Here is a 16,111-nt window from a genome sequence, read left to right on the forward strand (position 1 = left end):
GCACGTTTGAGCTTCTCAAGAACCAATGAGGTTCATTCTCGTGTTACACAGCACACTTGAGCTTCTGCAAGAACCAATGAGGTTCATTCTCGTGTTACGCAGCACGTTTGAGCTTCTCAAGAACCAATGAGGTTCATTCTCGTGTTACGCAGCACGTTTGAGCTTCAGCAAGAGCCAATGAGGTTCATTCTCATGTTACGCAGCACGTTTGAGCTTCTGCAAGAGCCAATGAGGTTCATTCTTGTGTTACGCAGCACGTTTGAGCTTCAGCAAGAACCAATGAGGTTCATTCTCGTGTTACGCAGCACGTTTGAGCTTCAGCAAGAGCCAATGAGGTTCATTCTCGTGTTACGCAGCAAGTTTGAGCTTCAGCAAGAGCCAATGAGGTTCATTCTCATGTTACGCAGCACGTTTGAGCTTCTCAAGAGCCAACGAGGTTCATTCTCGTGTTACGCAGCACGTTTGAGCTTCAGCAAGAGCCAATGAGGTTCATTCTCGTGTTACGCAGCACGTTTGAGCTTCTGCAAGAGCCAATGAGGTTCATTCTCATGTTACGCAGCACGTTTGAGCTTCAGCAAGAGCCAATGAGGTTCATTCTCATGTTACGCAGCACGTTTGAGCTTCAGCAAGAGCCAACGAGGTTCATTCTCGTGTTACGCAGCACGTTTGAGCTTCAGCAAGAGCCAATGAGGTTCATTCTCGTGTTACGCAGCACGTTTGAGCTTCAGCAAGAGCCAACGAGGTTCATTCTCGTGTTACGCAGCACGTTTGAGCTTCAGCAAGAGCCAATGAGGTTCATTCTCATGTTACGCAGCACGTTTGAGCTTCTGCAAGAACCAATGAGGTTCATTCTCGTGTTACGCAGCACGTTTGAGCTTCTCAAGAACCAATGAGGTTCATTCTCGTGTTACGCAGCACATTTGAGCTTCTGCAAGAACCAATGAGGTTCATTCTCGTGTTACGCAGCACGTTTGAGCTTCTCAAGAACCAATGAGGTTCATTCTCGTGTTACGCAGCACGTTTGAGCTTCAGCAAGAGCCAATGAGGTTCATTCTCATGTTACGCAGCACGTTTGAGCTTCTGCAAGAGCCAATGAGGTTCATTCTTGTGTTACGCAGCACGTTTGAGCTTCAGCAAGAACCAATGAGGTTCATTCTCGTGTTACGCAGCACGTTTGAGCTTCAGCAAGAGCCAATGAGGTTCATTCTCGTGTTACGCAGCAAGTTTGAGCTTCAGCAAGAGCCAATGAGGTTCATTCTCATGTTACGCAGCACGTTTGAGCTTCTCAAGAGCCAACGAGGTTCATTCTCGTGTTATGCAGCACGTTTGAGCTTCAGCAAGAACCAATGAGGTTCATTCTCGTGTTACGCAGCACGTTTGAGCTTCAGCAAGAACCAATGAGGTTCATTCTCGTGTTACGCAGCACGTTTGAGCTTCAGCAAGAACCAATGAGGTTCATTCTCGTGTTATGCAGCACGTTTGAGCTTCAGCAAGAACCAATGAGGTTCATTCTCGTGTTACGCAGCACGTTTGAGCTTCAGCAAGAACCAATGAGGTTCATTCTCGTGTTACGCAGCACGTTTGAGCTTCTGCAAGAGCCAATGAGGTTAATTCTTGTGTTACGCAGCACGTTTGAGCTTCAGCAAGAACCAATGAGGTTCATTCTCGTGTTACGCAGCACGTTTGAGCTTCAGCAAGAGCCAATGAGGTTCATTCTCGTGTTACGCAGCACGTTTGAGCTTCAGCAAGAGCCAATGAGGTTCATTCTCGTGTTACGCAGCACGTTTGAGCTTCTCAAGAGCCAACGAGGTTCATTCTCGTGTTATGCAGCACGTTTGAGCTTCAGCAAGAACCAATGAGGTTCATTCTCGTGTTACGCAGCACGTTTGAGCTTCAGCAAGAACCAATGAGGTTCATTCTCGTGTTACGCAGCACGTTTGAGCTTCTGCAAGAACCAATGAGGTTCATTCTTGTGTTACGCAGCACGTTTGAGCTTCTGCAAGAGCCAATGAGGATTCATTCTCGTGTTACGCAGCACGTTTGAGCTTCTGCAAGAGCCAATGAGGTTCATTCTTGTGTTACGCAGCACGTTTGAGCTTCTCAAGAACCAATGAGGTTCATTCTCGTGTTACGCAGCACGTTTGAGCTTCTCAAGAGCCAATGAGGTTCATTCTCGTGTTACGCAGCACGTTTGAGCTTCTGCAAGAGCCAATGAGGTTCATTCTCGTGTTACGCAGCACGTTTGAGCTTCTCAAGAACCAATGAGGTTCATTCTCGTGTTACGCAGCACGTTTGAGCTTCTCAAGAACCAATGAGGTTCATTCTCGTGTTACGCAGCACGTTTGAGCTTCTGCAAGAGCCAATGAGGTTCATTCTCGTGTTACGCAGCACGTTTGAGCTTCAGCAAGAACCAATGAGGTTCATTCTCGTGTTACGCAGCACGTTTGAGCTTCTCAAGAACCAATGAGGTTCATTCTCGTGTTACGCAGCACGTTTGAGCTTCTGCAAGAGCCAATGAGGTTCATTCTCGTGTTACGCAGCACGTTTGAGCTTCAGCAAGAACCAATGAGGTTCATTCTTGTGTTACGCAGCACGTTTGAGCTTCAGCAAGAACCAATGAGGTTCATTCTTGTGTTACGCAGCACGTTTGAGCTTCTCAAGAACCAATGAGGTTCATTCTCGTGTTACGCAGCACGTTTGAGCTTCAGCAAGAACCAATGAGGTTCATTCTCGTGTTATGCAGCACGTTTGAGCTTCAGCAAGAACCAATGAGGTTCATTCTCGTGTTACGCAGCACGTTTGAGCTTCTGCAAGAGCCAATAAGGTTCATTCTCGTGTTACGCAGCACGTTTGAGCTTCTCAAGAACCAATGAGGTTCATTCTCGTGTTATGCAGCACGTTTGAGCTTCTGCAAGAACCAATGAGGTTCATTCTCGTGTTATGCAGCACGTTTGAGCTTCAGCAAGAACCAATGAGGTTCATTCTCGTGTTACGCAGCACGTTTGAGCTTCTCAAGAACCAATGAGGTTCATTCTCGTGTTACGCAGCACGTTTGAGCTTCTCAAGAACCAATGAGGTTCATTCTCGTGTTACGCAGCACGTTTGAGCTTCTCAAGAACCAATGAGGTTCATTCTCGTGTTATGCAGCACGTTTGAGCTTCAGCAAGAACCAATGAGGTTCATTCTCGTGTTACGCAGCACGTTTGAGCTTCAGCAAGAACCAATGAGGTTCATTCTCGTGTTATGCAGCACGTTTGAGCTTCAGCAAGAACCAATGAGGTTCATTCTTGTGTTACGCAGCACGTTTGAGCTTCTGCAAGAGCCAATGAGGTTCATTCTCGTGTTACGCAGCACGTTTGAGCTTCTGCAAGAGCCAATAAGGTTCATTCTCGTGTTACGCAGCACGTTTGAGCTTCTGCAAGAGCCAATGAGGTTCATTCTCGTGTTACGCAGCATGTTTGAGCTTCAGCAAGAACCAATGAGGTTCATTCTCGTGTTACGCAGCACGTTTGAGCTTCAGCAAGAGCCAATGAGGTTCATTCTCGTGTTACGCAGCACGTTTGAGCTTCTGCAAGAACCAATGAGGTTCATTCTCGTGTTACGCAGCACGTTTGAGCTTCAGCAAGAACCAATGAGGTTCATTCTCGTGTTACGCAGCACGTTTGAGCTTCTGCAAGAACCAATGAGGTTCATTCTCGTGTTACGCAGCACGTTTGAGCTTCAGCAAGAACTAATGAGGTTCATTCTCGTGTTACGCAGCACGTTTGAGCTTCAGCAAGAACCAATGAGGTTCATTCTCGTGTTACGCAGCACGTTTGAGCTTCAGCAAGAACCAATGAGGTTCATTCTCGTGTTACGCAGCACGTTTGAGCTTCAGTAAGAACCAATGAGGTTCATTCTTGTGTTACGCAGCACGTTTGAGCTTCAGCAAGAGCCAATGAGGTTCATTCTCGTGTTACGCAGCACGTTTGAGCTTCAGCAAGAACCAATGAGGTTCATTCTCATGTTACGCAGCACGTTTGAGCTTCAGCAAGAACCAATGAGGTTCATTCTCATGTTACGCAGCACGTTTGAGCTTCTCAAGAGCCAATGAGGTTCATTCTTGTGTTACGCAGCACGTTTGAGCTTCAGCAAGAACCAATGAGGTTCATTCTTGTGTTACGCAGCACGTTTGAGCTTCAGCAAGAGCCAATGAGGTTCATTCTCGTGTTACGCAGCACGTTTGAGCTTCAGCAAGAACCAATGAGGTTCATTCTCATGTTACGCAGCACGTTTGAGCTTCAGCAAGAACCAATGAGGTTCATTCTCATGTTACGCAGCACGTTTGAGCTTCTCAAGAGCCAATGAGGTTCATTCTTGTGTTACGCAGCACGTTTGAGCTTCTCAAGAGCCAATGAGGTTCATTCTTGTGTTACGCAGCACGTTTGAGCTTCTCAAGAGCCAATGAGGTTCATTCTCGTGTTACGCAGCACGTTTGAGCTTCTGCAAGAACCAATGAGGTTCATTCTCGTGTTACGCAGCACGTTTGAGCTTCTCAAGAGCCAATGAGGTTCATTCTCGTGTTACGCAGCACGTTTGAGCTTCAGCAAGAACCAATAAGGTTCATTCTTGTGTTACGCAGCACGTTTGAGCTTCTCAAGAGCCAATGAGGTTCATTCTCGTGTTACGCAGCACGTTTGAGCTTCTCAAGAGCCAATGAGGTTCATTCTCGTGTTACGCAGCACGTTTGAGCTTCAGCAAGAACCAATGAGGTTCATTCTTGTGTTACGCAGCACGTTTGAGCTTCTCAAGAACCAATGAGGTTCATTCTCGTGTTACGCAGCACGTTTGAGCTTCTGCAAGAACCAATGAGGTTCATTCTTGTGTTACGCAGCACGTTTGAGCTTCTCAAGAACCAATGAGGTTCATTCTCGTGTTACGCAGCACGTTTGAGCTTCTGCAAGAACCAATGAGGTTCATTCTCGTGTTACGCAGCACGTTTGAGCTTCTCAAGAGCCAATGAGGTTCATTCTCGTGTTACGCAGCACGTTTGAGCTTCTCAAGAGCCAATGAGGTTCATTCTTGTGTTACGCAGCACGTTTGAGCTTCTCAAGAACCAATGAGGTTCATTCTTGTGTTACGCAGCACGTTTGAGCTTCTCAAGAACCAATGAGGTTCATTCTGGTGTTACGCAGCACGTTTGAGCTTCTCAAGAGCCAATGAGGTTCATTCTTGTGTTACGCAGCACGTTTGAGCTTCTCAAGAGCCAATGAGGTTCATTCTTGTGTTACGCAGCACGTTTGAGCTTCTCAAGAGCCAATGAGGTTCATTCTTGTGTTACGCAGCACGTTTAAGCTTCTCAAGAGCCAATGAGGTTCATTCTTGTGTTACGCAGCACGTTTGAGCTTCTCAAAAACCAATGAGGTTCATTCTTGTGTTACGCAGCACGTTTGAGCTTCTCAAGAGCCAATGAGGTTCATTCTTGTGTTACGCAGCACGTTTGAGCTTCTCAAGAGCCAATGAGGTTCATTCTTGTGTTACGCAGCACGTTTGAGCTTCTCAAGAACCAATGAGGTTCATTCTCGTGTTAAGCAGCACGTTTGAGCTTCTCAAGAGCCAATGAGGTTCATTCTTGTGTTACGCAGCACAATTTAACTTTTCAAAAACCAATGAGGTTCATTCTTGTGTTACGCAGCACGTTTGAGCTTCTCAAGAGCCAATGAGGTTCATTCTTGTGTTACGCAGCACGTTTGAGCTTCTCAAGAACCAATGAGGTTCATTCTTGTGTTACGCAGCACGTTTGAGCTTCTCAAGAACCAATGAGGTTCATTCTCGTGTTACGCAGCACGTTTGAGCTTCAGCAAGAACCAATGAGGTTCATTCTCGTGTTACGCAGCACGTTTGAGCTTCTCAAGAGCCAATGAGGTTCATTCTTGTGTTACGCAGCACAATTTAACTTTTCAAAAACCAATGAGGTTCATTCTTGTGTTACGCAGCACGTTTGAGCTTCTCAAGAGCCAATGAGGTTCATTCTTGTGTTACGCAGCACGTTTGAGCTTCTCAAGAACCAATGAGGTTCATTCTTGTGTTACACAGCACGTTTGAGCTTCTCAAGAGCCAATGAGGTTCATTCTCGTGTTACACAGCACGTTTGAGCTTCTCAAGAGCCAATGAGGTTCATTCTCGTGTTACGCAGCACGTTTGAGCTTCTCAAGAACCAATGAGGTTCATTCTCGTGTTACACAGCACGTTTGAGCTTCTCAAGAGCCAATGAGGTTCATTCTTGTGTTAAGCAGCACGTTTGAGCTTCTCAAGAGCCAATGAGGTTCATTCTTGTGTTACGCAGCACGTTTGAGCTTCTCAAGAACCAATGAGGTTAATTCTTGTGTTACGCAGCACGTTTGAGCTTCTCAAGAACCAATGAGGTTCATTCTCGTGTTACGCAGCACGTTTGAGCTTCTCAAGAACCAATGAGGTTAATTCTTGTGTTACGCAGCACGTTTGAGCTTCTCAAGAACCAATGAGGTTAATTCTTGTGTTACGCAGCACGTTTGAGCTTCTCAAGAACCAATGAGGTTCATTCTCGTGTTATAAGAACCAATGAGGTTCATTCTCGTGTTACGCAGCACGTTTGAGCTTCAGCAAGAACCAATGAGGTTCATTCTTGTGTTATAAGAACCAATGAGGTTCATTCTCGTGTTACGCAGCACGTTTGAGCTTCTCAAGAACCAATGAGGTTCATTCTCGTGTTACGCAGCACGTTTGAGCTTCAGCAAGAACCAATGAGGTTCATTCTTGTGTTATAAGAGCCAATGAGGTTCATTCTTGTGTTACGCAGCACGTTTGAGCTTCTCAAGAACCAATGAGGTTAATTCTTGTGTTACGCAGCACGTTTGAGCTTCTCAAGAACCAATGAGGTTCATTCTCGTGTTACGCAGCACGTTTGAGCTTCAGCAAGAAACCAATGAGGTTCATTCTTGTGTTATAAGAACCAATGAGGTTCATTCTCGTGTTACGCAGCACGTTTGAGCTTCAGCAAGAACCAATGAGGTTCATTCTCGTGTTACGCAGCACGTTTGAGCTTCTCAAGAACCAATGAGGTTCATTCTCGTGTTACGCAGCACGTTTGAGCTTCTGCAAGAACCAATGAGGTTCATTTTCGTGTTATGCATCACGTTTGAGCTTCTCAAGAGCCAATGAGGTTCATTCTCGTGTTACGCAGCACGTTTGAGCTTCAGCAAGAACCAATGAGGTTCATTCTCGTGTTACGCAGCACGTTTGAGCTTCTGCAAGAACCAATGAGGATCATTCTTGTGTTACGCAGCACGTTTGAGCTTCTGCAAGAGCCAATGAGGTTCATTCTCGTGTTACGCAGCACGTTTGAGCTTCTCAAGAACCAATGAGGTTCATTCTTGTGTTACGCAGCACGTTTGAGCTTCAGCAAGAACCAATGAGGTTCATTCTCGTGTTACGCAGCACGTTTGAGCTTCAGCAAGAACCAATGAGGTTCATTCTCGTGTTACGCAGCACGTTTGAGCTTCTCAAGAACCAATGAGGTTCATGCTCGTGTTACGCAGCACGTTTGAGCTTCAGCAAGAGCCAATGAGGTTCATTCTCATGTTACGCAGCACGTTTGAGCTTCTGCAAGAACCAATGAGGTTCATTCTCGTGTTACGCAGCACGTTTGAGCTTCAGCAAGAACCAATGAGGTTCATTCTCGTGTTACGCAGCACGTTTGAGCTTCTCAAGAGCCAATGAGGTTCATTCTCGTGTTACGCAGCACGTTTGAGCTTCTGCAAGAACCAATGAGGTTCATTCTCGTGTTACGCAGCACGTTTGAGCTTCAGCAAGAACCAATGAGGTTCATTCTCGTGTTACGCAGCACGTTTGAGCTTCTGCAAGAACCAATGAGGTTCATTCTCGTGTTACGCAGCACGTTTGAGCTTCAGCAAGAACCAATGAGGTTCATTCTCGTGTTACGCAGCACGTTTGAGCTTCAGCAAGAGCCAATGAGGTTCATTCTCGTGTTACGCAGCACGTTTGAGCTTCTCAAGAGCCAATGAGGTTCATTCTCGTGTTACGCAGCACGTTTGAGCTTCAGCAAGAACCAATGAGGTTCATTCTCGTGTTACGCAGCACGTTTGAGCTTCAGCAAGAACCAATGAGGTTCATTCTCGTGTTACGCAGCACGTTTGAGCTTCTGCAAGAACCAATGAGGTTCATTCTCGTGTTACGCAGCACGTTTGAGCTTCTGCAAGAACCAATGAGGTTCATTCTCGTGTTACGCAGCACGTTTGAGCTTCAGCAAGAACCAATGAGGTTCATTCTCGTGTTACGCAGCACGTTTGAGCTTCAGCAAGAACCAATGAGGTTCATTCTCATGTTACGCAGCACGTTTGAGCTTCTCAAGAGCCAATGAGGTTCATTCTTGTGTTACGCAGCACGTTTGAGCTTCAGCAAGAGCCAATGAGGTTCATTCTCGTGTTACGCAGCACGTTTGAGCTTCTGCAAGAACCAATGAGGTTCATTCTCGTGTTACGCAGCACGTTTGAGCTTCTCAAGAGCCAATGTGGTTCATTCTTGTGTTACGCAGCACGTTTGAGCTTCAGCAAGAGCCAATGAGGTTCATTCTCGTGTTACGCAGCACGTTTGAGCTTCTGCAAGAACCAATGAGGTTCATTCTCGTGTTACGCAGCACGTTTGAGCTTCAGCAAGAGCCAATGAGGTTCATTCTCGTGTTACGCAGCACGTTTGAGCTTCAGCAAGAACCAATGAGGTTCATTCTTGTGTTACGCAGCACGTTTGAGCTTCTCAAGAGCCAATGAGGTTCATTCTCGTGTTACGCAGCACGTTTGAGCTTCAGCAAGAGCCAATGAGGTTCATTCTCGTGTTACGCAGCACGTTTGAGCTTCTCAAGAACCAATGAGGTTCATTCTCGTGTTACGCAGCACGTTTGAGCTTCAGCAAGAACCAATGAGGTTCATTCTTGTGTTACGCAGCACGTTTGAGCTTCTGCAAGAGCCAATGAGGTTCATTCTTGTGTTACGCAGCACGTTTGAGCTTCTCAAGAGCCAATGAGGTTCATTCTCGTGTTACGCAGCACGTTTGAGCTTCAGCAAGAGCCAATGAGGTTCATTCTTGTGTTACGCAGCACGTTTGAGCTTCTCAAGAGCCAATGAGGTTCATTCTCGTGTTACGCAGCACGTTTGAGCTTCAGCAAGAGCCAATGAGGTTCATTCTCGTGTTACGCAGCACGTTTGAGCTTCTCAAGAACCAATGAGGTTCATTCTTGTGTTACGCAGCACGTTTGAGCTTCTGCAAGAGCCAATGAGGTTCATTCTCGTGTTACGCAGCACGTTTGAGCTTCTGCAAGAGCCAATGAGGTTCATTCTTGTGTTACGCAGCACGTTTGAGCTTCTCAAGAGCCAATGAGGTTCATTCTCGTGTTACGCAGCACGTTTGAGCTTCAGCAAGAGCCAATGAGGTTCATTCTCGTGTTACGCAGCACGTTTGAGCTTCTCAAGAACCAATGAGGTTCATTCTCGTGTTATGCAGCACGTTTGAGCTTCAGCAAGAACCAATGAGGTTCATAATTGTGTTACGCAGCACGTTTGAGCTTCTCAAGAGCCAATGAGGTTCATTCTCGAGTTACGCAGCGCGTTTGAGCTTCAGCAAGAGCCAATGAGGTTCATTCTTGTGTTACGCAGCACGTTTGAGCTTCTCAAGAGCCAATGAGGTTCATTCTCGTGTTACGCAGCACGTTTGAGCTTCTCAAGAGCCAATGAGGTTCATTCTCGTGTTACGCAGCACGTTTGAGCTTCTCAAGAGCCAATGAGGTTCATTCTCGTGTTACGCAGCACGTTTGAGCTTCTCAAGAACCAATGAGGTTCATTCTTGTGTTACGCAGCACGTTTGAGCTTCAGCAAGAACCAATGAGGTTCATTCTTGTGTTACGCAGCACGTTTGAGCTTCTCAAGAACCAATGAGGTTCATTCTCGTGTTACGCATCACGTTTGAGCTTCTGCAAGAACCAATGAGGTTCATTCTCGTGTTACGCAGCACGTTTGAGCTTCTCAAGAACCAATGAGGTTCATTCTCGTGTTACGCAGCACGTTTGAGCTTCTCAAGAGCCAATGAGGTTCATTCTTGTGTTACGCAGCACGTTTGAGCTTCTCAAGAACCAATGAGGTTCATTCTTGTGTTACGCAGCACGTTTGAGCTTCTCAAGAACCAATGAGGTTCATTCTTGTGTTACGCAGCACGTTTGAGCTTCTCAAGAGCCAATGAGGTTCATTCTTGTGTTACGCAGCACGTTTGAGCTTCTCAAGAGCCAATGAGGTTCATTCTTGTGTTACGCAGCACGTTTGAGCTTCTCAAGAGCCAATGAGGTTCATTCTTGTGTTACGCAGCACGTTTAAGCTTCTCAAGAGCCAATGAGGTTCATTCTTGTGTTACGCAGCACGTTTGAGCTTCTCAAGAGCCAATGAGGTTCATTCTTGTGTTACGCAGCACGTTTGAGCTTCTCAAGAACCAATGAGGTTCATTCTCGTGTTAAGCAGCACGTTTGAGCTTCTCAAGAGCCAATGAGGTTCATTCTTGTGTTACGCAGCACGTTTGAGCTTCTCAAGAGCCAATGAGGTTCATTCTTGTGTTACGCAGCACGTTTGAGCTTCTCAAGAACCAATGAGGTTCATTCTTGTGTTACGCAGCACGTTTGAGCTTCTCAAGAACCAATGAGGTTCATTCTCGTGTTACACAGCACGTTTGAGCTTCTCAAGAGCCAATGAGGTTCATTCTCGTGTTACGCAGCACGTTTGAGCTTCTCAAGAACCAATGAGGTTCATTCTCGTGTTACGCAGCACGTTTGAGCTTCAGCAAGAACCAATGAGGTTCATTCTTGTGTTATAAGAACCAATGAGGTTCATTCTCGTGTTACGCAGCACGTTTGAGCTTCTCAAGAACCAATGAGGTTCATTCTCGTGTTACGCAGCACGTTTGAGCTTCAGCAAGAACCAATGAGGTTCATTCTTGTGTTACGCAGCACGTTTGAGCTTCAGCAAGAACCAATGAGGTTCATTCTTGTGTTACGCAGCACGTTTGAGCTTCAGCAAGAAACCAATGAGGTTCATTCTTGTGTTATAAGAACCAATGAGGTTCATTCTCGTGTTACGCAGCACGTTTGAGCTTCTCAAGAACCAATGAGGTTCATTCTCGTGTTACGCAGCACGTTTGAGCTTCTGCAAGAACCAATGAGGTTCATTTTCGTGTTACGCATCACGTTTGAGCTTCTCAAGAGCCAATGAGGTTCATTCTCGTGTTACGCAGCACGTTTGAGCTTCAGCAAGAGCCAATGAGGTTCATTCTCGTGTTACGCAGCACGTTTGAGCTTCTGCAAGAACCAATGAGGTTCATTCTCGTGTTACGCAGCACGTTTGAGCTTCTCAAGAGCCAATGAGGTTCATTCTCGTGTTACGCAGCACGTTTGAGCTTCTGCAAGAACCAATGAGGTTCATTCTCGTGTTACGCAGCACGTTTAAGCTTCTGCAAGAACCAATGAGGTTCATTTTCGTGTTACGCATCACGTTTGAGCTTCTCAAGAGCCAATGAGGTTCATTCTCGTGTTACGCAGCACGTTTGAGCTTCTGCAAGAACCAATGAGGTTCATTCTCGTGTTACGCAGCACGTTTAAGCTTCTGCAAGAACCAATGAGGTTCATTTTCGTGTTACGCATCACGTTTGAGCTTCTCAAGAGCCAATGAGGTTCATTTTCGTGTTACGCATCACGTTTGAGCTTCTCAAGAGCCAATGAGGTTCATTCTCGTGTTACGCAGCACGTTTGAGCTTCTCAAGAGCCAATGAGGTTCATTCTCGTGTTACGCAGCACGTTTGAGCTTCTCAAGAACCAATGAGGTTCATTCTCGTGTTACACAGCACGTTTGAGCTTCTGCAAGAACCAATGAGGTTCATTCTTGTGTTACGCAGCACGTTTGAGCTTCTGCAAGAGCCAATGAGGTTCATTCTCGTGTTACGCAGCACGTTTGAGCTTCTCAAGAGCCAATGAGGTTCATTCTCGTGTTGCGCAGCACGTTTGAGCTTCTGCAAGAACCAATGAGGTTCATTCTCGTGTTACGCAGCACGTTTGAGCTTCTCAAGAGCCAATGAGGTTCATTCTCGTGTTACGCAGCACGTTTGAGCTTCTGCAAGAACCAATGAGGTTCATTCTCGTGTTACGCAGCACGTTTGAGCTTCTGCAAGAACCAATGAGGTTCATTCTCGTGTTACGCAGCACGTTTGAGCTTCTCAAGAGCCAATGAGGTTCATTCTCGTGCTACGCAGCACGTTTGATCTTCTGCAAGAGCCAATGAGGTTCATTCTCGTGTTACGCAGCACGTTTGAGCTTCTCAAGAGCCAATGAGGTTCATTCTCGTGTTACGCAGCACGTTTGAGCTTCTCAAGAGCCAATGAGGTTCATTCTCGTGTTACGCAGCACGTTTGAGCTTCTGCAAGAGCCAAAGAGGTTCATTCTCGTGTTACGCAGCACGTTTGAGCTTCTCAAGAGCCAATGAGGTTCATTCTCGTGTTACGCAGCACGTTTGAGCTTTTGCAAGAACCAATGAGGTTCATTCTCGTGTTACGCAGCACGTTTGAGCTTCTCAAGAGCCAATGAGGTTCATTCTCGTGTTACGCAGCACGTTTGAGCTTCAGCAAGAACCAATGAGGTTCATTCTCGTGTTACGCAGCACGTTTGAGCTTCTCAAGAACCAATGAGGTTCATTCTCGTGTTACGCAGCACGTTTGAGCTTCTCAAGAACCAATGAGGTTCATTCTTGTGTTACGCAGCACGTTTGAGCTTCTGCAAGAGCCAATGAGGTTCATTCTCGTGTTACGCAGCACGTTTGAGCTTCTCAAGAACCAATGAGGTTCATTCTCGTGTTACGCAGCACGTTTGAGCTTCTGCAAGAGCCAATGAGGTTCATTCTCGTGTTACGCAGCACGTTTGAGCTTCTCAAGAACCAATGAGGTTCATTCTCGTGTTACGCAGCACGTTTGAGCTTCTGCAAGAGCCAATGAGGTTCATTCTCGTGTTACGCAGCACGTTTGAGCTTCTCAAGAACCAATGAGGTTCATTCTCGTGTTACGCAGCACGTTTGAGCTTCTCAAGAGCCAATGAGGTTCATTCTCGTGTTACGCAGCACGTTTGAGCTTCTCAAGAACCAATGAGGTTCATTCTCGTGTTACGCAGCACGTTTGAGCTTCAGCAAGAGCCAATGAGGTTCATTCTCGTGTTACGCAGCACATTTGAGCTTCTCAAGAACCAATGAGGTTCATTCTCGTGTTACGCAGCACGTTTGAGCTTCAGCAAGAGCCAATGAGGTTCATTCTCGTGTTACGCAGCACATTTGAGCTTCTCAAGAACCAATGAGGTTTTTGTCAATATTTAATTTGTCGGTCTTATCTTTCCTTTTTTGGCATTTTGATGCTTAAGGATGTGGTGTAAAGCACATTGGTAAAAAAAACTTTGACTTTGTATATCTGCACTTTTACTCAGTCACTTTATGTTTTTGGTATTTCGTCCTCCACTGTGCACAAGTAATGACTGGTTGGTTCAAGCAGGACTACGACTCAAAGCTTGATGGACAGAGCAGAAACAGTGAAGGCATTTGTAAGCGCATTTGTTTCAGTAAAGCAGAGCTGGGAAACTGTCCTGCAGAGTTTCACTCTTGAAACATACAGGATCAGGGCTGGAGCTGAACTCTGCAGGACAGCGCAGTTAAAGAGCACTCATGTTAGTGACAGATGCGGGACAGAAGGGCAGTAGTACACACCTGCAGGGGCCACACCAGTCCGTTTGTTGGTTGAGCCCAAAGCGAGCACGGCATTTCTTTGGCGAGCCGGGGTCTGAGCGAAAGGCAGCATGCGTGAGCACCGGGAAAGAGCCAGCGGCAGAGACAGAAGATTGAGTGAAGGAGATGAAGGGGAAAGAGGCCGCCAAGCCAGAGAGGTTAGCCATCCGCACACCAGGAGAAATAGAAAAGCAATCTCAATCAAGACAGTCAGAGCGCCCCCTCATAAACCAAGCCCTCGTTGCAAATAGAGCTACATATCATATTATGTAGTCTGTATTATGTACTACTGCATATGATATACAATATACTGCATATGTTGGTGATGACATCAAAACAAAAGCAGAAAAAGTGCCACAGTCTATTTAAAGGGATAGTTCACCCAAAAATGAAAATTAGCCCATGATTTACTCACCCTCATGTCATCCTAGGTGTGTATGACGTTCTTCTTTCAGACGAATACAATCAGAGTTATATTAAAAAATGTCCTGGCTCTGCAAAGCTTTATAATGGCAGTAAATGCACTTTTATGGACTTCAAAACAGAAACGGCCATCTATCCATCATAAAAGTGTATCTATCCATCATAAAAGTGCATCTATCCATCATAAAAGTTCATCTGTCCATCATAAAAGTGTATCTATCCATCATAAAAGTGCATCTATCCATCATAAAAGTGCATCTGTCCATCATAAAAGTGTATCTATCCATCATAAAAGTGCATCTGTCCATCATAAAAGTGCATCTGTCCATCATAAAAGTGCATCTGTCCATCATAAAAGTGTATCTATCCATCATAAAAGTGCATCTATCCATCATAAAAGTGCATCTGTCCATCATAAAAGTTTATCAATCCATCATAAAAGTGCATCTATCCATCATAAAAGTGCATCTGTCCATCATAAAAGTGTATCTATCCATCATAAAAGTGCATCTGTCCATCATAAGTGCATCTATCCATCATAAAAGTGCATCTGTCCATCATAAAAGTGCATCTGTCCATCATTAAAGTGCATCTGTCCATCATAAAAGTGCATCTATCCATCATAAAAGTGCATCTGTCCATCATAAAAGTTTATCTATCCATCATAAAAGTGCATCTGTCCATCATAAAAGTGCATCTATCCATCATAAAAGTGCATCTGTCCATCATAAAAGTGCATCTATCCATCATAAAAGTGCATCTATCCATCATAAAAGTGCATCTGTCCATCATAAAAGTGCATCTGTCCATCATAAAAGTGCATCTGTCCATCATAAAAGTGTATCTATCCATCATAAAAGTGCATCTGTCCATCATAAAAGTGCATCTATCCATCATAAAAGTGCATCTGTCCATCATAAAAGTGCATCTATCCATCATAAAAGTGTATCTATCCATCATAAAAGTGCATCTGTCCATCATAAAAGTGTATCTATCCATCATAAAAGTGCATCTGTCCATCATAAGTGCATCTATCCATCATAAAAGTGCATCTATCCATCATAAAAGTGCATCTGTCCATCATAAAAGTGTATCTATCCATCATAAAAGTGCATCTATCCATCATAAAAGTGTATCTATCCATCATAAAAGTGCATCTATCCATCATAAAAGTGCATCTATCCATCATAAAAGTGCATCTGTCCATCATAAAAGTGCATCCATCCATCATAAAAGTGCATCCATCCATCATAAAAGTGTATCTATCCATCATAAAAGTGCATCTGTCCATCATAAAAGTGTATCTATCCATCATAAAAGTGCATCTGTCCATCATAAGTGCATCTATCCATCATAAAAGTGCATCTGTCCATCATAAAAGTGCATCTGTCCATCATAAAAGTGCATCTGTCCATCATAAAAGTGCATCTGTCCATCATAAAAGTGTATCTATCCATCATAAAAGTGTATCTATCCATCATAAAAGTGCATCTATCCATCATAAAAGTGCATTTATCCATCATAAAAGTGCATCTGTCCATCATAAAAGTGCATCTGTCCATCACAAAAGTGCATCTGTCCATCATAAAAGTGCATCTGTCCATCATAAAAGTGCATCTGTCCATCATAAAAGTGCATCTGTCCATCATAAAAGTGCATCTATCCATCATGAAACATCTATCCATCATAAAAGTGTATCTATCCATCATAAAAGTGCATCTGTCCATCATAAAAGTTCATCTGTCCATCATAAAACATCTATCCATCATAAAAGTGCATCTGTCCATCATAAAAGTGCATCTGTCCATCATAAAAGTGCATCTGTCCATCATAAAAGTGCATCTATCCATCATGAAACATCTATC

At 44.8% G+C, this 16,111-nt stretch overlaps 1 protein-coding gene across 10 annotated transcripts in view; it reads right to left on the minus strand.

The window, feature by feature from the left end:
- Nucleotides 1–16,111, minus strand: part of tcf7 (transcription factor 7) — a 95,461-nt gene that overhangs the window by 9,820 nt on the left and 69,530 nt on the right. For 5 of the 10 annotated variants that reach the window (XM_056242758.1, XM_056242757.1, XM_056242756.1 and 2 more), the window contains one exon: nt 13,806–13,878. The exons of the other annotated variants lie outside the window; for them this stretch is intronic. In XM_056242758.1, coding sequence (XP_056098733.1) covers nt 13,806–13,878 — 73 coding nt within the window. The remainder of the gene's footprint in view (nt 1–13,805; nt 13,879–16,111) is intronic. 10 annotated transcript variants of the gene reach the window in all.

The sequence above is a fragment of the Rhinichthys klamathensis genome, unplaced genomic scaffold (genome assembly GCF_029890125.1).
Source record: "Rhinichthys klamathensis goyatoka isolate OS25496 unplaced genomic scaffold, OSU_Roscu_1.1 h1tg000750l_1, whole genome shotgun sequence".
NCBI classification, from domain to species: domain Eukaryota; kingdom Metazoa; phylum Chordata; class Actinopteri; order Cypriniformes; family Leuciscidae; genus Rhinichthys; species Rhinichthys klamathensis.